The sequence below is a fragment of the Melitaea cinxia genome, chromosome 6 (assembly GCF_905220565.1).
Source record: "Melitaea cinxia chromosome 6, ilMelCinx1.1, whole genome shotgun sequence".
Classification (NCBI taxonomy): domain Eukaryota; kingdom Metazoa; phylum Arthropoda; class Insecta; order Lepidoptera; family Nymphalidae; genus Melitaea; species Melitaea cinxia.
This window is the reverse complement of record NC_059399.1, coordinates 10,437,946-10,460,702: the sequence shown is the minus strand read 5'-3', so window position 1 is coordinate 10,460,702 and position 22,757 is coordinate 10,437,946. Positions and strand designations below refer to the sequence as shown.

Sequence of the window (22,757 nt, the reverse complement as noted above, 5' to 3'; positions counted from 1 at the left end):
GAATAAATGTTGACAATTAATTTTAGTTTCCTGATCGCTTGAATTCCCATATTTCTCTTTTACTGTAACAAAAGACAATACCTTTATAACATTAAAAGGTATTACTTTTATTTTTCTTTACTTTTAATTAATTGAAATAAAGTAAGCCATTTAATCATGGAACAAAATTAGTAAGTTACTTGAACTTTTAAGGAATTCGGGAGTTGGGGAAAGAATTATTGATCGGTCTCGAGAGAGGAAGTGGGTATTGGTTTTATTGAATGAAAGATTTTGCTCAATCAACCAGCGAGAGACTAATGGAATAGTCTGCTAACGAACATGACACAGTACTTTATAAAACATATGTACATCTATCGAGTTCAGATTAAAGTTAAAAATCTCAAAATTGTTTTCAGCGTCTAAATGCTTTATGATAGAAAGAATTAAAATATTTTGTACTTTACGTTATTCAAAAAATATAGCGAATTAAATATAAACTCTAAAATAAAAAAGCCTGGAGAAGGCTTGTGCCGTATAAAAATTTCTTCTGATATTTACCTACTAAGCTTGTGCAGTAAAAATTAAAGACAAATGAGTCTCATTACTTAAATAAAATTGTCACACGTTTATTAACTTTTGAAAAAACATGAAGAGGTTCTCAATTCGACTCTATTTTTTTTATATATGTTACCTCGGAACTTTTGACGGGATGAACCGATTTCAATGATTTTTTTTTAAAAGAAAGATGTCATGTGATGCCATTTAAATAATTCAGATATGAAAAGTACTTTTTCTGTTATGCTTTATTGATTATGTTTGACTACATTTTGTTTGATACACCTACAAAAAATGCAGAACTAGATAAAATTTTAATTTTTTGATAAAAGAATAATTTTTCCTGTTTCATAACGTATTGTTATATATTATATGTACGGATATTACAACAAATAGTCTCTGAGGTAGGGCACAGCAGGAATTTCCTGCTCAAAACCTGGACGAGCCCGACTGGGGTAGCACCTCGACCTTACAGAAGACCACAGCTAAATAATACTGTTTTCAAGCAGTATTGTGTTCCTGTTGGTGAGTAAGGTGACCAGAGCTCCTGGGGGGATTGGGGATTGGGTCGGCAACGCGTTTGCGATGCTTCTGGTGTTGTAGGCGTCTATAAGCTACGGTAATCTCTTACCATCAGGTGAGCCGTACGCTTGTTTGCCGAACTAGTGATATAAAAAAAAATAGTATAATTTTTCTTTAGCACCGTATAGAAATTAGTTTGGTTGATGAAATATGATGTATGATTAGTTTATATACGAACACAATCGCAGTCATATCGTGTTCGATAGTAAGTGATTATTCGTGTTTCTAAACTACGCTTCTACAATATCGTAGATACAGTAGTAATCATATATAGAGCATAGGTTTTTGAAACAATGCAAACATGAAACGTAAAGTGAATGTCGTGCATGTATCGAAAATAGTCAAATAGGTTACTGTTATTTGGTGTTATATACTAAGTAATTTTCTCTGATACATAATCTAAATATAAACACGAATAAAGTACCTTCCACGAATAAAAAAGTCGATAGTTTATTTGTTTACGTGCACTTGTAATGTTTTATTTTCTCATTTGTGTTTCACAGTATGTCAAATCGAAAGAAAATTTCGGACCGCAGTCCTTCCATACACAGTACACAGTGGTGATATGTAGTAGATTTTTCTTATTTTATAAAGCACGAATAAATTGCATGTTTTCTGTGCATTTTACCTTTTACTTTAACGCAATTTTGAATACACTATCGTGCTTATTCTGAAGGTATCTAAAGAAGATACAAAATTCAATTTATTATCTTCTGTGTGATATACATATAAAAATGTCAAAAGATAGCAAGCAACAGTCTGACGCCAGGGTATTGAATGATTTATGTAGAAACAGTGTTAAATTATTACTAAATGTAAAGCTGTTTGTAGTTCAGCAAATACTCAACAATATTTTCATAAAATGTTAAAGGCTTTATATGTAAGTTCGATTCCACATACGAAAGTAATATGTAAACGTAACATAACATGAGTTTCATCGATTAATTTGTTTGTATTTCAATTATATATTTATATATTATTAAAAACAATCATTTATAATAATTATTATTATTTCCAACAAGTATTACATTAGTAGATTGTACCTATATATCTCAATGATATCTGATTTATTGCAGTTCAAAAGAAATTTATTATAGCATTATCTCTTCTATCTACTTATATTGTTGTATCTAATATTAAAAAGCTGAACATTTTGTTTGTTAAACACGTTACTCTCAGGAACTGCTGGCTTGGATTGAAAAAGTATTTTTATGTTAAATAGTCCATTCACCGAGGAAGGCTTAAGGCTATATAACACCACCCAACGACCAATAAGAGCTGAGCATAAATAAGAAATATTAAGAAAACGGGAAAAATATACTTTTTTAAAAGCTTCCGTTGGGTACGCTGCATAAACGGATAAACATACCCAAAAACTTATTCATGACAAAATTGATTTTCATTAAAAGTTATAAAAAGGTCTACGACAGCGTCTATTAAGGTTAACTCCTTATAAGTTTATTTGTGGTAATCAAGTTTATTCTAAATGTTTGTTCTAATGCACTATTTGGGAAGGTGGTTTTAGAGACATGATATAAATCCTTATTCAAATAAATACGTTTACAAATATACATAAGTTTTTTTAAATAAAACAATACCAAATACCAACATTTTTATTCTATTTTTCGTAACTTCGATACATTTCTTTTTTTTTTTTCTTTAATTTCAAATTACACCAATGACACGATTACTTAGAATTTTGATAAATTTTATGTTACTGATTTATTCATTAAATATTATAAATAATTTGTCTTTAATTATCTTTTAAAGTAGTTAAAATATTCTAAGTCATTTTAATAAAATAGTGGTAAATTGTTTATAGAATTTATGTATTTGTGGTGTGTTTTAACATTTTAGCCGGAGTACTGGCCTATTAATTACACCTTTAATAAACTTTGATACCCGTTATCCAAAGTAAGCGACAAAAAACGAGAAGCGACACGACACGATAAACTGGCCAAGTGCGAATCGGGCTCGAGGACATGGATACCGTAACATTGTACAGCATTGCATATTTTTTAAAAATAAATAATAATACTTAAAATAACTTGAATACACGGTATCATACTATGCCTTTATGATTGTACATTGTTTTGTTTTAGATTTGCCATATTTGTAGCTATAGTATCACATATTTTAACAAAATTTCAAATGTTTACCTATTACGATCTTCAAGAAACAGCCCTTTGATGCACGGACGGGCAATGGAATCTTAATAGAAAGGTTTTTAGCTACGGATTCCTAAAGTTCACGACGTGAATTATAACGGCAGCGTAGGATATATGTTCGGTGCAATAACTGTTGGATACTTTCGCATAGCATCGTGTCCCATCTCATTACCTCGTCTGTTGCTGAGCTAAGAATACGAATAAAAGTTTCATTTACTTTGGCATCTTTATCAATTTTCAGACTATTTTATTTCATTAAATATTGTGTTTTATGATATTTTTAAATACATATGAACTTATGTTTTTATTTATAAACTATAACTGAACTATAATATGAACACGTTCTTAAAGGAAATTTTCAAACTTGAGAAACTTGAGACAAACTGCTACCGTTATTCGGGACATGGAAGAAATATCTTTAGCCTATATTCTCTATGCACATAGCTCTGTATCCAGATTATGAACAAATCTAATGCACACAGTTAGATATAAACATTTATATGTCTACAAACATTAATGTAGGTATCCGTATATTTATTTTCTTAACAAACCTTTTTTCTACAAAATGTATTAATGGAATATACAAATCAATTTAGTATAACATTAACTATAAAGGTATTTTATATCTTTATAATTGTATCATTACTAACTAATATTATAATAAATGCATATAGGATAAAATTAATTGTTTCCGAACTTTTGATTTTATGAGTAAGTTAATCAGTCTTTGACAAGGTTACATGTCTAAGATAGGTAACCTATTTTTTAAATTTTACAATTTTATGAGCTTTTAATTTAATTTATAATATTTTTATATGATCAATAAATTTTATAGACACGTTGTATCGTATCTTGATAAGTGAAAATAATAATATATATATATATATATTGTACATCACATTTTCTTAGGCACCTACTAGTTACATAAATAGGTTACATACTAATTATCGTTTAGTGCAATACATTAAGTTTGGCCATTTAGACCTAAAACTATCTTATTTACAATTTTCATAATTACTTTAACCATAAATGAACAAGAAGACAATATCTACTTAGATATGTAATATGAATTTGTACAATGTAAAAGTTTAAAAGAAATGATTTAAGTCTTAATGTGTAAAACTTAGTTAAACTACATTTTAAAGAACTACCGAATACTGTATAAAAGTAAGGATATAAGAGATAAAAAACGCCAAAATCCGTATGAACCTGAAACAATATTTTTTCATATTATTTATGGGTTATATAAGTCTAGTAAATAGACTATGATTACTCTTATAGTACTTCTAAGAACAATTTATAATTTTGTAGGTGGTAATTTGTTATCGGACAGTAACTTTACGTTGTAAACTTTGCTAAATTTAATAACACTTACCTATAGCACTATTACGGACTCCCAACACCGAAGCAACTTCTGGCTGCTCCATATCGAAAATTAGTTCGGAGCGTGCCGCATACAGGTTGTATATACTTGCTATGCAGGTCAATCTCAGACTGCCTCGTACAAATGCTTCGTTACGAACTACAAATAAAACTTCGCCTACAGATGGCAATCTGTTATCGGGTCCCGATCTTTCTAATACTATCTTTGTTTCCTCTTTTGGAGGTCGTCGGATTTCCTCTTTATGAAGACTTATATATGACTCGTCCAAATACTGAATATTACTTTCATCATGGAATATGTTGAAATTGATATCGTCTTCGGGCTGCTCAGTCGTGGTCGTTTCTGATTTCGGCGGAGGATCCCATTTAAACCAATCCGGTAACTCGTGCACAAACGATTCCATATCGATCTGAGATAGAAGACAAAAATGAATAAGGAAATAATAACTTTAGGTAGAATGTATTATTTGTAGGAGATATTGTTGCCTGAAATAGACTTGTATTGTGTGTTATAGATATTGACTTGTTTAGTAAAAGCTAATGTTAGTTAGAGTTGCTTCGTGATTAATGACTCGCCTACACAGTAGGCAGCAAAAACTGTGGCGCCCTCAAAGCGAAGTAGAAAAGTACAGCTTCATTGTTCTGCAAACCTATTGGCATCTGTAGGTCGGACGTTTGTAAATTTTTTGCCTTTATTCTGTACCTAGAGGAACTTTTGTATAGTTGTGTTAACTAGATTTTTAAATGTATTGTATACTAGTATTTATATATTTTTGTAATGAATAAACAGTATAACTTACTTCTAGTCCATTAAGTGCAAAGGTAAGATTTGCTGGTGGATGCGCAGGAGGAGAAGCACAAGTTGCTCTTAGAGTCGATCCTACTCCATACCAAGATCGATCAGAGACGAGCTTTGGACCCCATTCTGGAGATTCTATAACAAAAGAACTATTTAAATATCTATAATATTTATTTTTATTATATAGAAGGTACTGATAAAATATAAAGATAAAAAATTTGAGCATAATATTTGATGCTACTGAATATTGTTATACATTTAAAAAAATATCCCTGTATTAATATTCAGGCTACTATATGCGTCAGAACAGTTCAATATACCTGGTAGACATAGCTTTTTAATTAGTCTGCTTAGACCTATTCAACCAAACTCCTTAATGGCCACTAGCTAAGTGATTGTATACAATGCTCATTAGACGGTGTTCAGCTCACTTGCCGAATGTCAATTTGTAATACATAATATGCGTTTGCTCTATTTGTATTATAATTGTGTTTGCACGCAAACGAAGAAAAACCGCCTTCAATTATATCGACAAGTAATACAACTTAGGTAGACAAAAAAAATTGTCGAGTAAATACGCATTGTCAAAGATTACTCCAAAAGTTGTAATCAGATCAATTAATTATTTTAAGTAATTTACTCAAGTATCTCGACGTCTACATACTAATATTAATATTATTCAAATAGTTGAGATACACAAATAACTATAAAACGTTCAAATAATAACATGTATAGCGAGTAGGTAAAATACGATATTTAAGTATAAAAATTGTCTTTGTTTTAAATTTAATTGACACGTATGTATTAATTAAAAGCTAAAACAGGTCGTAAAATAATATTTTTTTTCCATATTCTTTCATAATTTTAACCGTCCTAATTTCATGTTGGAGTTGTAAAAATTCGTATCGCCGCATTTTCGCAACACGGTAATACTGTTACCGTTTAATCAAGCATGTACAATCACATTCGGGTTTTCTCTAGAGGGCCTTTAAATTTTAAATTCGTAACAAATTTAATCAACCAGAAACGAAAAAAATAAAACATAAAAAAGGAAAGTCAACAAAACGGTCGTCTAATTCCTAAAACTTATATTCTCTTATTAACCATGGCGTTCATAGTCAACTTAACTCGTATAATATTTTTAAGTTTGCAAAACTAATCTATCAAGGAGGTCTTACCAAGTTTAAAATATCGTATCTGGGATAGAGTTACATAATGAAACCATCGATCTTCATCGGTTACGGAGCCAATATCGTCTGCTTAAATCCAAGTAACTTTAAGATAACTTTAGTTAAGTTAATATCTAATAATAGATATATATACACACTAGCTGTGCCCGCGACTTCGTCTGCGTAGAATTTATTAAAATAGTTATTGTTCAGTTAGCAGTTATAAAATAATAAAAAATCTAAAATAAAAGTGTTCTGTTTTAATTAAACTGTTCTAAGTTACTCCTTTTTACATCAGTTATCTACCAGTGAAAGTCTCGTCAAAGTCGGTCCATCCGTTTCAAAGATAGACAGACAAACAGACAGACAAAAATTATAAAAATATGTTATTTTGGTATATGTACCGTGTATAACATCCATATGAATTTAGTAAAAAGCGGTTATATTAACATCACGAACAGACACTCCAATTTTATTTATTTGTATATGTTGCAGTCAAAACTCTTAACCAGTCAAAAGCACCATTGACTAGCAAAATCAGTCAGAAGTACTTTTGACCGTTTGCTTTAGTCAATAATACTTTTGACTAAAATAACAGTTAAAAGTACTTTTGCCCAATGGAGCTGGTTAAAAGTACTTTTGACTAAATAATTCCGTCAAAAGTGGTTTTGACTGGTTTTATCAGTCAAAACTCTTAAAAAGTTAAGGTGGTCGATAAAAATAACGACAAACGCACATATAAACTTTTATATTACTCATTATTAGTGACTACGAAAAGAAAGAAGGCTTTTTGCAAAGAATTTTAGCGATGGAAGATATGAAAGATAGTCATTTCAATGTGATGACAAAAGAAAAATTTTAAAAGTTTGCAATGGATGTGGAAGACGCGAAATTTAATGAAAAGGAAACACCATTACAGTACAGTAGACTACAACGCTTTAACACATTGGAGTTTGTGAAAGAAATGATTAATATATATTTATCAATGTGCGAAGTATGCCAAAGGAAGAAAAGCAAGAAAAGGATGGGTCAGGTTTAGAAACTGATCCTGCACACTGAAATGAACAGCTGCTGCCAAGTCGCAAAAAGATCGCGGCTATAAATTTATTATGGTTTATCAGGATCATTTGACTAAATTTATTCACATCTAACGAGTTAATAGTGCTTTTGACTGACGCTTTTTTGCAGTTAAAAATACTTTTGACGGAGAGCGTCAGTCAAAAGTATTTTTAACCGCGAATTTGCAGTCAAAAGTACTAATAACCAATAATTTTCAGTCAAAACCACTTTTGACCAACTTGTCCAGTCAAAAGTACTTTTGACTGATTTCGCTAGTCAATAGTACTTTTGACTGGTTAGGAGTTTTGACTGCAACATATATATATGTATAAGACAAACATATTTATCTATAATATAAATAAACATAAAATATTATTCGAGGTACAAATTTTCAGACATGTTTTTTTTTAAATATGTTTATTTATTGTATATACTATTTATTTAAGAGCCATTTCACAAAAATCGGTAACAATCCGCGAAATTGTAATATTTTGAAATATAATAAAGCAACCTTTGTTGTAGTCCATAGTCGGATCAGAATTTTGATTTATATTAAGTGTATAAAATTATTAACCTTTTCATCAGCCTCCTCCCTGGGTAAACGGTCGCAATGTATACTTTGAAGTCCTACTTTTCAATAACCTCTACGTTGAAACCATTTTTAAAAAATATCATAATATGTGAAATATAATTTTGTTGCGCACTATCGCAGATTTTTATTCCATTTGTATCTCTATTAAACGATAAAAAAAATTTAAAGTTACGAATATTTTCCAAATAAGTACAATTTTAAAAGCGATATTTTTCTTAGAAAACTAAGAAATTTTAACGAACTATCTTTACAAAGTAAACTTACATTATTAAGGAATACAAAAAAAAAATAATTAAAAGATGTAATCATTTTTAATACATTTTATATTAAATAATAAAAAGATAGTATATATTACCACGCATCAAGCCCAGTAAATCAGTCGAGCGCTAGCGCTCTTAGAGGTAAGGTCCACGCCAAATTCTGCGGAGCCGTCTCTTTCGCTCACACGCGGCAATCGCCTGTTGTTATAGCGGATAAACCGCATTTGATACTTTTATAATAAAATATAAATAAAATAAACATATTACGAAAATGACTGTAAAATAATATAATGATAATTTCTGTAAACAAATGTATAATTTAATTTTCTTTTCTCACATTATCAATACAAATAGGAATTTCAATCTGTTTGTCTTGTTATTTGTTAATTAATATGTTTGTCGGTGTCGATGTCATAAAATGCTATTTTATTCATATCGTAAATATTAGATTCATTCGTAAACTGAAAAAACTAAATCAATTTTAAAAAATTTGTTTCATAAAATTGATTTTTTATTTTTATTTTAAATTTATTGACTGTTGTTATATAACATACTTGAAATTTTTAACAAATTAATTATGTAAAAAACATTTTATACCATAGTTATAATTTTTATTATACATCAGAAAATGATCAAGATGATCTTTTGGTTGTCACACTATACTTACTAGCACAAAGATCGCGAGGCTCGTACGACTCGCGCGATGCGACCAAATTTACCTAAACTTGCGGAGCGTAAAATTGTGAAATGGCTCTTAACGTTCAAAGAGTATCGCTTTCAAATTAGATAGGTACATACTTATATTTTGTACTTTGTATTTGTAAGTAACCGCGCAGTCAGTCAGTTCAGCCTATGGCAGGCCACTGCTGAGTATAGGCTTCCCCAATTTTGCACCAGACATCCAGGTTTTACGCAATTCTCATCCAGCCTGCACTGGCAATGTTACGTAGAACGTCGGTCTAGCGGACCGGAGGACGTACGTTGCGTTTGCCAACACACGGTCTCCACTCTGGGGCACAATTGCTACAGCGGCCATTGGTCCTGCGATACAGGTTACCAGCCCACTGCCACTTCAACTTGCGATTGTTTTTGCTGTGAGATATGTCAGTTACTTTCGTTTTCTCGCGGATAGTCTCATTTTCAATCCCATATTTGAGAGAGACTTTAAACTTGTAGACTAGTCCCTTTGTTAGTGTCCACATATCAGCACCGTATGTCAACAAAGGCAGGACGCATTGCTCGAAAACTTTTGTCTTCAAGAATTGCAGAATCTTTGAAGTGAAGACTCGAAAAAACCTGACAAACGCCGCCCAGCCCAACTGAATCCTCCTATTGGCTACCGTCTTGTAGTTATTTGGGCTAGTTAAATGGTATGGTATCCTACGTCTTAGAAAGAGCCTTCTATTTCGGTGAAGCTACTTAAGTGGCGCACATCTCGCACCTACATCACTTTTTTTTCGATTTCGTAGGCGAAAAGTGTTTGCGACTCAGTATACACACCGACTTCAACACGTTGTCGGTCATCTCGTCCACGTCACTAGTAGTTTCCAGTGTATCAAATCGATTTTGGAGTGACAGTTGAAATTCACGGAACCACATAATATTTGGAGCAGCGTAGGTTGGAGAGTAAATTTCATCAAGCGGGCTCGCTCTTTGCGTAGCCTGCACACGTAATAGCCGGTGTTAAACCTATTAACTGCCTTAAATTGCCTTTTATCTGCTATGATGAAATCTATTTCGTTTTTCGTCACAGTATTCGGGTTCTTCCATGTCCACCGCGTTATAGAAGGCCGAAGTAGTGCCATGTAAGGATCTCATCGTCAGAGTGTGCCGAAGTTAGTGCATACTTACCTGTATCACTTTCAGGGATATCTGTCAGCGAGCTTAAGTATAAGGTACGCTATCCGGGTCGACACACTGCTGACTTGCACTACGTTGCTAGTGAGAGTCTCATGGACAGAAAACCGACGCCACTTTGGGAAAGCCTATCACCTTCAAGGAAGTAAAACAAGAGCCCGGAGTCCAGAATCATCGTATCCCGAAGAAGCTGCCACCTTCTTCGGTCTGGGTATTTGAAACGCAGCACTCTTCAACAATCTTGAACAGTTCCAAGGTGGTACTGGAACTTTGCTGTGTAGTTACGGCAGTAAGAATATACCCACCCCCTCTCTTTCCGTAGGTCGCGTAAGAGGTGACTAAGGGATAACCATTACCGCCTTTGAATTTAAAAAGCCGACCGATGGCGGGATAACCATCTAACTGCTGGCTTTGAAATACACGGGCTGAAGACGGGCAGAGTGGTGACTATGGGCGAAACACATAATTTCACGCCATTTTTGGCATGAACCTGTGGAGGCCTATGTCCAGCAGTGGAATGTATTAGGCCGAAGTGATGATGATGATGAGTGGAACTTTATTATCCCTTAGTCACCTCTTACGACACCCGTGGGCAGAGAGCGGTTTGGCTATATTTTATATTGACGTAGCCAAACGACAAGAGTATTCGTAAGAGTAATCAAGCAGAAAATAAGTTTAATATCGCTAACATATCGAATTGAGTTTTATTTCTCTGGCTTTATTCAATCAATTTATATTGGCAGGTGAATTTTATTGCAATGGAGTAATGCGGAGCAAACCTATGTTCGGCACGTCCGTTTACATTCCTTTCGCCGCATTGTACTCAACATCTTGAATACAGTGGTATAAATAAACAACCACTGTAAATATCTTCAACGCGAATGAACATTTAATTTAATGTTAATTGTTTGGCTACGAAAACAACAAATGTTTTCAGACATTTATTCGTTACATCTTGTTAATAGCATTTTGTGCTAAGATTTAACATTAAAAAAAATCAGGTTTAAATAATTTTATATTTAAAATACATTATAAGTTATGAAGTTAAAGTAATTTGCTACTTTGATGACACTCCGGTAACTACCGTCATAATTTATTTAAACCACGGCGTTGGTCATGATGAAATGATTATATATTGTCAACGTCGTTTAAAATACCCTGGTTTTAAAAACCATCATTTTTTGTTTTAGTTTAAAAATGTGTTTGATTTTATCTTTGTATTCGCTCTAACGCTTTTTATAATTGTATAATTTACTTATGACTAAATTTTTGTTAAACACGGTCGCGACCAAGAAACTAACTTAAGATTAAATTATAATTTTTAATAAATATATTCTAAATTAAAAAGAGGCTATTCACATCTAAGCATAAACTAAAGACGATAACAAAGCATTGCCATAATATGTTCTACATTTTCGTGTAGCAGATTGAACGAGTCTTGTTTAGATCATTAGATGTACAACATTCTTGTACAACGAGATTTATATAATATATCGCAAACACAGTCTGATCTTGTAGCATTGCTACCCACAATCATTAGTATCGTATTACACAAGTTGTTATGTCCGTTCCCATTCTTAGTTAAGTATTGCGGTACAATTTCACGACTACCCTTGTTGTATTTGTTTTTGTAAATGTGACTGTTACAGTTTTTATATAGTGTAAATAGTGGTCGATTTATCGATTGTTTATAAATTTTATTCTGCCCATAAGTTACTTATATGTTTTATAAGATCTAACCGGATCTGATCTATTTTATCTCAGCTAAAAAATTGTAACTCTTATACTCACAGGTTGCAATTTAAAATGTAATAAGAATGATCTTGTATGTCCCTTGTTTTAGTTATTATTAAAGTTGTTACCCGTAAATCACTCTTATTTATAGTTACTTACCGACTACATCCAGCGGTGCGGAGCGTATTTCCGTATGGAAGGTAGGAGCGTCCGCTGACACTTCACAGCGGAAACGACCCGCCATCGCCGGCGTCGCCTCTTGCAGGACGACCCGCCTTGCTCCTGACCGCGATATCTAGCAATTTATTTCCATAATGTTCATTCTAATATGTACTTTAGTTAATATTTCGAATGTGATCATTTAATTTTAATATTCCAGTTTGCTGTTTTAATCATAAATGGTATAATTACGACAATTGTAACACCGAAAATAAAATTTAACGGAATGTTAAAGAATGTTACAATGCATAATTAGTAATATAAATATTTAATAAAGCTATGTATGTATTCATTATTTAAAAGACGAAAAAATATATAACTGTTAAATAATATTAATGGTAATTTTTAAACTTAATATAACTGTTACACCTTTCCTACAAATTTTAATGTAATAGAAGATATGACTATGAAAAACCAAAGAATAGTAAATAGATTTCTAAGAAAATATTTTATTAGTCACAACTAAGACTCACATCAACTTCAATTCCCGGTAAGGGAAAAACTCTTGTATGCGGTAGTTCTTTTGGTATGTATCGATAAAACTCTTCTCTGCCCCGGTACCATTTCACACTATATAACGTCTCTTCGTCTTCTAACTGCCATGTGCATTCCAGGGTCACTGTTTCTCCTACTAGAACAGCATTTGGTACGTTGATCTCCAAATTATGAAGTCCTCGAACACCTAAAGAAAATTTTTCTTGTTAATGCCATATTAAAATGTATATTAAATATGTTTTTTTTTATAGTATTTGAATTTTTTATAAAATTTACTTCTTAATTCTAAACTCAAAGTGTTTAATTTTTATTTATCTATATAAAATTCTGTAGGCAAACTAGTCCAAATGTCTAAGTATGTTGATTACGTTAAATATACAACTTCTACTAAGACAAGGAAATATTCTGGAAGTAAAAAGCTTCGACCAGAGAAAAACAATATATTATTGTCAACGCTATTCATTTCTATACTTCATTTTCTTTTGTTCCTATTTTTTATCCGAAACAACATTACACAGCATTATAAGCAATATAATTTGACAATATAATATAATCTGTATAGTGTACGTGATCACGCGTTTTTGAAAAATTATTTTTTTCTTCAGAAAAAAAGCAGCCGTGTCACTTAATGTCAATGATTTGATTGAATGAATTTGTCCCTTACTTATTTATTTTAGGAAGTAGAAAAGACCTAGAATATGAACAGGTCGGCTTCCAGCTCTAACGCTCGCTACATAAAATGCACATAAATAGCTAATTCACTCTCATTTTTCGCTTTGTTCTAGCCCATATTTGAGTTACTTTACTATAAAGAAACAATAAATACGAAAAAAAACGATTGAATCTGCAATATCCCACTGCTGGGTATAGGTCTCTTTCTCCGTGTAGGAGAAGGATCAGAGCTTAACACACCACACTGCTCCACTGCGGTTTGATGGATATACTCGTATTATGATTGATGTTATGAGTAACGATCACTATCAGGTGTATATGATAACACCACACTGGGACTGCTTAACGTGCTCTCCGAGGTATGGTGGTTCTCGTGACCCACAAGTACGAACATCTAAACCGGAAAGAAATATGTGTAAAAATATAAGTATCCATTCTGAGCGGGAATCGAATCTGCAAACCGAAGATGTTTTAGCCGCGTACATGACGCACGCACCAATACACCAGAGCTTTATTATATTGTCAATTAATTTAGATATTGCTCGGTACACGCTTGAATCGAGTCCCAGCTTAAGATGTTATAGTACAGGTTTTGCGTGGAAAGTTTTACAATTCTGTGAAACCATTATGTAGCCTTTCGATCGTGAAATCAAACTCCTATATATTTATATCTGAAGTCGTTTATGGAATATACGTAATACGCACGAAGTTCGTTCGATGAGTGGAATTAATAATGATAGTGTCATATTTGACCTAAATTTTATATTTTATAGACAATACTTTACGAAAAATAATAGACGTTGATTAAATAAATGCAGTATAATCCTCACGATAAACCTTCGTCTAATGATTAGGGTTAAACAAAAATAATCTTAACTCAAACGAGCTTTTGTAAACTCATATATTTAAGAAAGTCTATTTACATAAAACGTGACACATGTGGTCCCAAAAGCTATAAAAACTTAATAAATACAATTGATCACTTTCAATTCATCATACACAGGCCGAAGACCGGCATCAGTGTCTTTGGTGCGACAAAGCCAGCTGCGATCACCAACCCGTCTGCCCAGCGTGGTGACTATAGACGAAACACATTAGCTCTCGCCATTTTTAGTGCAAACTTGGGTAGGCCTATGTCCAGCAGTGGACTGCGATAAGCTGAAGTGATGAATTCGTCATATAAATTAAGTTGCAATTCGTATTTTAACTTTGTCTGTATGTCTACTTTTTTCATTCCAGCATCATACCAAAAAATTAAAAGGGAAAATACATTAAATTTAACCTTTTTATTATGACTGTGTCACGAATATATTTGTGTAATATTTCATAAAGAAAATTCCCAACAGTGTTTAACCCGAAGGTCGGAATTTTTTACTACAGTCCATTGCTTTTTTATGTTGATTGATTCTGTTTTTATCAAATTAACGTAGCTGTGGTCTATGTACATTTTTATGAACGTATGTGTACGTGTATATATTTTCACCTTCTTTATAAACATTTAGTCGTTGTTCAAATGAACTTACTTAAGTTAAATTATAAAAAAAAAAAAAGATTTGAAACTTAGTAAGTATACCTATTTATTATTATGAATATATGCCACGTTCTAAACAAAATAGATTTAAATTGTAATAGTCTTTAGTGTCTTAACTTTCCCGAGCTTCAACATTTCAGTAAGGGATGACAAAATCCCTTTTGTCGCCACAATTTAATTATTCCTTAAACTAATAACAAAAATCAATTACTATTATTAAGGTTGAATTTCACAATTTAGGTGTAAATTTAGCCTCATATTCTTAATTAAACAATTGGAATATTATCTTTAAAGTTTAGTTCGTTAAAAAAAACTCTTTATGAAAAAATAACTTGAAGGATAATTGTAAACAATGTTAGGTATAGTTACTTGAAAGGACTGATTAGAATTATTCAACCTTTGGATAAATATTCACATGTATGGTTTTGTTACGGATTAAGATGTATTAGTCTTGTTATAACGAACGTGCCGCATTTCGGATAAGCCGTAGAACTTAATAAGCTAATAATTACTAAACCCGTACATTTATTTACACAAATATTTTGTACTGAATTTTTCACGTAATAATTTAATTTGTAACGAACACAAGTTGTTCCTGTTACAAATATATAAATGTACTGAGTTACGTTAACTTGCATATGTAATTATTTAAGATTTAGTTATGACGACATATATCTACAAAGAAGATAATATGCACTTAACATACTGTATGCTAAGTGTTGCGGTTTGTGGCAAACCCTAACAACATTGTGTGTGTAATAAACACGACAATGAGAGACAAACAAGTAAATGGGCTGATAACTTGTTTAAACCACAATAAGATTGCTTACAGAGTATTTTTTTAACCAACTTCCAAAAAAGGAGGAGGTTCTCAATTCGACTGTATTTTTTTTTTTTTTTTTATGTATGTTACATCAGAACTTTTGCCCGCGTGGACCGATTTCGACAAATTTTGTTTTAATCGAAAGGTGGTGTGTGCCAATTGGTCCCATTTAAATTTATTTGAGATCTAACAACTACTTTTCGAGTTATATCTAATAATGTGTTTTTACTTGACGCTTTTTTCGTCGACCTACGTTGTATTATACCGCATAACTTTCTACTGGATGTACCGATTTTGATAATTCTTTTTTTGTTGGAAAGGGGATATCTTTAGTTTGGTACCGTGATAAGGAAACTAGGATCTGATGATGGGATCCCAGAGGAATCGAGGGAAACTCTCGAAAATCCGTAATAACTTTTTACTGGGTGTACCGATTTTGATAATTTTTAATTTAATCGAAAGCTGATGTTTATCATGTGGTCACATATAAATTTCATCGAGATCTGATAACTACTTTTTGAGTAATCTTTAATAACGCGTAGTAGCTTGACTATTTTTTCGTCGATCTACGTTGTATTACTTGTCGATGTAATTGAAGTCGGTTTTTTTTTCGTTTGCGAGCAAACACAATTTTGTATTTATCAGTGAAAGTAACCCAGTTAATATGATATTTAGGTATATATCATCTTACGAATATTTAATTTTCAATTCGGAATGATGTAATAGAGAAATAAAAACTGATCTTAAACCCTATGTGCAAAATTTGAAAAAAAAAATTGATATACATTTTAGTGTAAGAAAAGGTTTTAGTCATTCATTCTTCAGTTTCATTCAGATTTAGGAGATAGTCAACGATCATCGGCTTTCGTCAAACTATCCAATTTCAAAAACTTTTCAATGCGTGATCGGGTACAGGTATATATATCTGTGTGTGTGTGTGTGTGTATTGATGTGTGATTGATCAATTTTATTACGGTGTTCCGTGCTCTATAATTTTCAGATAAATTAGATTAGCATATTCAAATACTTACGCTTTACTACTTACTACAAATATATATTTTAATAAAAGGATAAATATATTTTTATATCAAAAACGGATTGAAAAATTATATTCATAGGTCAAGCTCGCTTTGTAGCTAAAAATTAAAATATAATAAATATTTAACTTGTAAGTAATTTTAATTCTGATTCTGTTCTTTTGACAATTTTTATACAAAAAGAAATACATTGATATTTTGTCTCAGATAAGAATAATTTTAACGCAATTTAAACAAAAAAAAAACACTTTACCCTTTTCCTGGTACGGTTGTCTCTAACCGTCTCACATATTATTATATTACTAAATATTAATATTAAAATATATATACAGGTTGTTGCCGTCAACATAACTATTTTATTAAAACGTCCCGAAGATATTCCTAGGCTAAATTTTCCCTTATTTCTCGCAATATTTATTGAGAATACTGTGTATATATCCATTTTCGAAAATGTTACTATTATATTAATTCGTTACTAGTTACACGCCATAATTAAACTAATATATGTATACTAGCTCACTCGGCAAACGTTGTCTTGCCGCTAAACGCTATTTAAAAATAGGGGTTGGTGGTAGACGTGTGAAAATTTAGGGTTGTATGTATTTTTCAACGTCAAATCATAATAAAATAAAAAATAAATAATTTATCTAAAAATAAAAATAAAAATTCTGGGGTGGACTACCCTTAACATTTAGGGGGATGAAAAATAGATGTTGTTCGATTCTCAGACCTAATCTATATGCACACAAAATTTCATGAGAATCGGTCAAGCCGTTTCGGAGGAGTTTAACTACAAACACTGCGACACGAGAATTTTATATATTAGATGTAATAAATATTGAATGTAGAAAATCAAAATGTAAAAAAAATATCGCCTCTACTTGTCAAATACAATGCTAACTTCATAATTAGCTTATTAGTTTATATGGCTTTTAGGGCACTGAAGACACGTGTTTACAAGATTATAATTATAATATATTAGCGACTGGTTCAGATTTCATCAAGTGATACTCCTTGTAGAATGTTTTATTTCATATTATTTTATTAACATAATAATCAATCACAGTTCCTTGCCAAGCAATCTCTTCGATCGTCCTCATCAATATCCAATATACTTACCCTTTCCTCCGAAACTCTTTCACCATTTTCTTGTTCCCTATAAATTTGTACGTTTGTTAATATATATTTAATACATTGTACATACGAATTATTTTTGATTCGATGTTTGTCGTGTAATATTTTTTTTTACATAGAATAACATTTTTTGCTTTACCATAACTATCACGCCTGCGTTTTTTTGTGTAGTTTAAAAAATATATAAAACTAACTTTGTGTAAAAAATTTCTGTCTATATATTAGTAATAAAAAATGTATTAAGAACAATAAAATAGTAACACTGTTTTACCGCATTTTTTTAAATTTAAAAATTTACATCCACGGTCTCAAAATGCCCATGCCTTTTGTTAACATGCATGCATTATTACTACCACAGGCTATTTTTCATTACAACTACAAATCGACAGTCCTGTGACTGCCTAGTAAAACTAGGACGTGGTCCGACGCTGACGGTTTTTTCCCCCTTGGAATTACTGTTTGATGGAAAAGTTTACACATCATTCATTAATTCGTAATTTCTGAACATATTATTATTTGTCTTATCTATGTCTATATTTGCACTTATTTGTTAGATATCATATATGTGCACTTATTTCCTAGTTACCATATAATTATGTACACTATGTTCTACTTACAATATCCACTTAACCTATGTTACTGTTAGTAAGGGTTTTTTTTTCTTATATTGATTTATAGTTATTATTAATATTTATCTATTTATTATTTATTTATTTCTGTTATTTACTTAAATTTTTAGCATACTTACCTAAATACACTTATATATTATATATCCATGTCTACTTTATTTGTATATCAAACGCCGCACTGTGTCACTACGCCCCACGCCTGCCCCCAGCATCTTGAGCAGAGCCCTTGCTAGCGACATATCACGCTTGTAGATGGGTCTTTTTAGGTTATGCTCCACAAGATGGTCTTCGTCGAGGCACCCAGCGCTCGGTTAACGAACCTGCCGATTGCGTCATCACCGTCGTCAGTGTAGTAGACACAGGTGTTAGAGTGTCTTGTCAACGCTACTACCGTATGAAGCACGCTGTCGTGGATTTGTAGCCACTCAGTCTTTGTCTGGACGATGATGACCTCGCCGTAGGTTTGCCCTTGTGCTTCATGAATGTTCATGACGCGCGATCCCTCTTCAGTGCCGTATCCCTGTTGTATCAGAATTTTTTTCTCTTTTTGCGTATAGAGCAAGTATAGGGTGTCGTTTTGAAGTTTAGGTATTTCCGCGCCAGTGTATCCATTCATTCTGAGGGAGTGGATGGTAGGATTTGACGAATACATATTTATGTATACCTCACAGATGGCATATACAACGTCCATGGGACTCCAGTATGTGCGGGACAACTCTCGTGACATGTTGATTGTTAGATAAGGTCTACAGTACCTCATTTCGAACCGATTTTCTCTGTCTATATAAGGCAACTGGTTGACATCTCTGATGAGAACAACTTTGTTTGCCCCCAAAAGTCGTGCCGCCATTACTTTAGCTCCAAAATGGTTCATAAGACCTTCATCTACTGTTAAACGGTTACATTTCGTGCCCTTTTTAAATCTATTTGTTAAAATGGAGGCCGTCATTGTAACGACTATTTCTACTATATGTGTTCTGACTATGTGTGTGGTTTTTCCGCAACCCAGAAATCCCATTTATCCACTTCACTATGGCAATTGCCGGCCCATGAGGCCCGCGTCGACATTAAGATCCCGTGAAATGGATTTCGCTATCTCAAGCATCCCGTCATCCAGCATTACTCTCGTGGACTTGGCAACCACCAAAACCGGGTTTCTCACAGGTGTTAAAAATTTTGGTGATGCGTTTTCTCGCCCCGCAGCCTCAACCGAGCCTAAAATGTGCCGCTATATGCTGCTTGACATAGAAACTTTAATAATCTGGGACGTGTCTGTATATGGCTGCCTCCGCCTCATCGAGCAGCACCATAAGTAGATTTTCGCTGCCTCGCTGGTAGGCCTGCCAGATCTTTTTGCATGTGGCCAATTTGACTTTACCGCATATTAACTTTTGCTAGAATAATATTTAGAATGCCTTATTACTTTGTATTAAAAGTAAAGGATTTCAATGTGATACTGGTTGCACTATATTTACACAACAACCTTACATTACCTAATTGGCTTATCATGACTGTAATTCCTTGATGATATGTTTTTATTATTTTTTGCTTTATTGCACTTTACTTTCTTTTTTTATTAATTAAAAATGCAATAAAATAAAAAAAAATTAAAACATCACACTGAACGGTAGTAGGATAAAATTCTTTGTTTGGGATCTGGAAACGTACGTGACATAAGTAAACCACCATAAACACCCTCATACAAACAACATGTCAAACTTAGTTTTAATACAACTAAGTTTTATTATATTGTTTACACAACGTTTAATGCTGTCAAAGAAGTACTGTCTTACACTTCTGTACTGTGTGCGCTATTCCCTAAATCGATTTTTGTCGTAAATACGTGTTTAATGTTCTGAAATATTCCGATGTTTTTTTAATAAGAATAGCTAGTTAAAATAATACAAAACTTGATCAAAAGTTTTCTTTTGACAATAAATTTAAAAATGAAATATTATAAGCTCTCATAAAACAAATATTGCGGCAACAGTAGTTCAATTAAAATATATGGTATGAAACATACGAAGATAACAGATTAAACCACAGTCAAAAGCTAATGTAATGTGAATAACACGCTATAAAATTGAAAACGTAATAAACGTTAAACCGGGTCATCAAATAACTATCGAGTTTGTGCGAATATTACACAACAATCTAGGGTCTTCAATTTGGTATTAAACAATGAAATTTATATACAGAAACCATTTCAATATTATCTTTACTGAAATGGGCAAAACCGGCGGTAGCCTTCGCTATTGCTATCTGCGCTATTATTTTCGGTGATTTCCTATAAAATTTATAATACTCTTTATTTCAGTTCGATATAAGAAATCACTGTGCATTTTTATTCATAATTATATCTTAAAAATATTTTGTTAATAATTACTTCTTGTATAGTTTGTATATTTAGAAATAAGATGAAATTTACACATAATGATTTATTTAGAGACACAAGTAACAACACACACGCAACAAAAACGCAATTACGGGCAAAATTTTATTTTAACACTCCCAGACATATAAAACTAACTTACAATTTTATAGTACATTTCATTAAAACTATTAACCAATACCATTGTGGAAGTTGAGCCTTATTACTCAGTTTCATATTTTCGTGTTTACTGTCGAGCCGGGATTGAGAATTTTAAGAAAAATGTGGTAAGAAAATTAGTAATAGCTTTTAAATATAAACTGACTACCTATTAATTATTAGTATATATATAATATTTAAATCGAATATAACAAGCGATTTTCTACCTATGACAGACTATTATTATCCGACGTCCGGATATTTTCCCCAACCTAGTAAACATCTTATTGGAGAGCCTTTCTCTGTTCGTCACTCCCGCATTGGTTGTAGATTGGTCCTTTGTAATCTTACTTTGTTTTTTGAAAAAATATTATTTACGTCAAAAAATTTATGTTTTATCTTTAAAATTAATTAACTAATAATGAACTATGGTGGTACAAAAATGATTTAATTGTAGCACATATTATAAGGCAAAAACGGTTATATAAGAAGAAATATTAAATACTTTATCAGTATAATTAAAATGATGCACCGATTTTTCAATTTACTTTATTACAAAACTTTTAATTAGTACATTGCAAGTAACATGTTCGAGTTGAAAGTTACCAACTAGGTACATGAAGCATCATTATTTTTAAAAATGGAAGCAGCTGTTGATAGAAATAATTTTACATCTATCTCATTAAGTACTAACTAATAATTAATTACAATGATAAAATATATAAATTTAATAATGATTAATTATGATGATATGAAAATGATTTAGTGTGAGCACGTTTTATATAGCAAAAACTAGATAAAAAGAAATATACATACTTTTAATTAGTATAATTAAAATAAGCCACACATCACTCATTTTTTTTAATTATAAAAGTTTGAATTACAATATTCGAAGTGACATGTTCTAGTGGAAAGTAACCTACTAGGTACAGGAGGCATAATTATTTTTAAAAGTTGCAGCAGCTACTGATAGAGATAATTACCCGACTGCCAAGGAAGGGTTATGTTTTTTTTTTACATCTATCTCGTCTTACTAGGTGTTAATCTAATTGTAAGTAAATCTAAAGTGGTCATTAAGTGGCGGTTTCATGATCTACATTTATTGCACACGTCTTAATATTTTTATCTTTTACTAGACGACCCTGTGAACGTAGTAATGTAGTAGTACGTTTGTACTTTAACAAGAAGTGGTTATTTTTTCAAAAAATGATGATTTTTCTGAAACTAACTGAGGTAGGGCACAGCACGTATTTCCTGTTCAAAATATGGAGCAGCCCGACTGGGGTAGTACCTCGACCTTACAGAAGATCACAGCAAAATAATACTGTTTTCAAGCAGTATTGTGTTCCTGTTGGTGAGTAAGGTGACCAGAGCTCCTGGAGGGATTGGGGATTGGGTCGGCAACGCACTTGCGATGCTTCTGATGTTGCAGGTGTCTATAAGCTACGGTAATCGCTTACCATCAGGTGAGCCGTACGCTTGTTTGCCGACCTAGTGACATTAAAAAAAACTACAAAAATTATTATAAACAAAGTATGAACATTTTTTTT

The 22,757-nt window shown here is 32.1% G+C and overlaps 1 protein-coding gene across 1 annotated transcript in view; it reads right to left on the bottom strand.

Moving 5' to 3' along the window:
* Window positions 1–4,431: 4,431 nt before the first annotated feature.
* LOC123654724 overlaps window positions 4,432–22,757 on the bottom strand; it is a 40,568-nt gene continuing 22,242 nt past the window's right edge. The window contains exons 2-6 of the mRNA XM_045590610.1: window positions 12,830–13,038; window positions 12,297–12,432; window positions 5,468–5,601; window positions 4,660–5,077; window positions 4,432–4,493 (exon numbers count right to left, since the gene is read on the bottom strand). Of these exons, the coding sequence (XP_045446566.1) occupies window positions 4,432–4,493; window positions 4,660–5,077; window positions 5,468–5,601; window positions 12,297–12,432; window positions 12,830–13,038 (959 nt within the window). The remainder of the gene's footprint in view (window positions 4,494–4,659; window positions 5,078–5,467; window positions 5,602–12,296; window positions 12,433–12,829; window positions 13,039–22,757) is intronic.